Below are 926 nucleotides of genomic sequence, written 5' to 3' on the forward strand. Positions count from 1 at the left end.
AATCTCAGACATGGTGGTCCAGGCCACCCACGCACCCTAGACCTCGTGATTGACACATACCTACCCACACGCGGTATTTACGGCGTGAATTTCACGCAACGTTGCAAGGGCTGTGCCTGCGCGCAAAGAGGCGAACGGAATCTGGAGATTTCATAGCGAGACACTTCGAGTGTCGTTGAATTAATCGAGCCACCGATTCCAATCACCTGGATCATTTGCTGTAGCGCTACCCATCTCTTATGCACGCTCCGTTCCAACTCCTGGTCTGTTTGTTCACCGCTCGGCTGGCTTGGTCCTACCAACCTCCCTCTGTGACCTGGACGAATCTACTCTCCGAGAAGGACGCCACTACTTACGTCAACTCGATGCCGATCGGCAACGGTGGTTTAGCCGCCAATGTCTTTGTAGACAACAAAGACGAACGGGAGCCGGTCGTGGGAATACTCATATCCGACCAGCGTGCTTGGAATGAAGCCGGAGAGATCATGAAAGTCGGCGAGGTCACATATCACTTCTCGCCTAGCCCTTGGACTTCGGGATCCAAAACCACCTTGAAACAGGTGGGTACTTTTCCGTAAAGAGCAATTTGGCGCTGTCCTTTGCAAGTTCCCATCACTGCCCGTAGGTGCTCAACTCCAGCCTTGGGACTGTATCGATTGATATTGGAAACCCTCCCACACGCATCGTTGCCTACGTCGATGCTCACGACGATGTATTGGCAGTTAATATCACCTCACCGACAAAGGTTACCATAACAGCCACTGCGAAACTTCTCCGACCATCACCGTCTCGACTGAAGCCACAATCCGACTGCCTCATGTATGATATCAGCGCGGATTTCTATGTACCGCGCCCTAATGGTATCACCGGTGGATGGGGGCACGCCAACAATGGCTCCAACTTTGTAGCGAGTACTCTCAAGCAGT

The 926-nt window shown here is 52.6% G+C and overlaps 1 protein-coding gene across 1 annotated transcript; it reads left to right on the forward strand.

Moving 5' to 3' along the window:
* Positions 1-239: 239 nt before the first annotated feature.
* On the forward strand, positions 240-560 carry Pmar_PMAR013987 (hypothetical protein; the record flags this gene model as incomplete). Its single annotated transcript, XM_002768350.1, has 1 exon — positions 240-560. A coding segment is annotated over one exon (321 nt), but the record flags the coding sequence as incomplete, so codon positions are not given.
* Positions 561-926: the final 366 nt, after the last annotated feature.

This window comes from Perkinsus marinus (genome assembly GCF_000006405.1).
Source record: "Perkinsus marinus ATCC 50983 genomic scaffold scf_1104296968624, whole genome shotgun sequence".
NCBI lineage: Eukaryota > Perkinsozoa > Perkinsida > Perkinsidae > Perkinsus > Perkinsus marinus.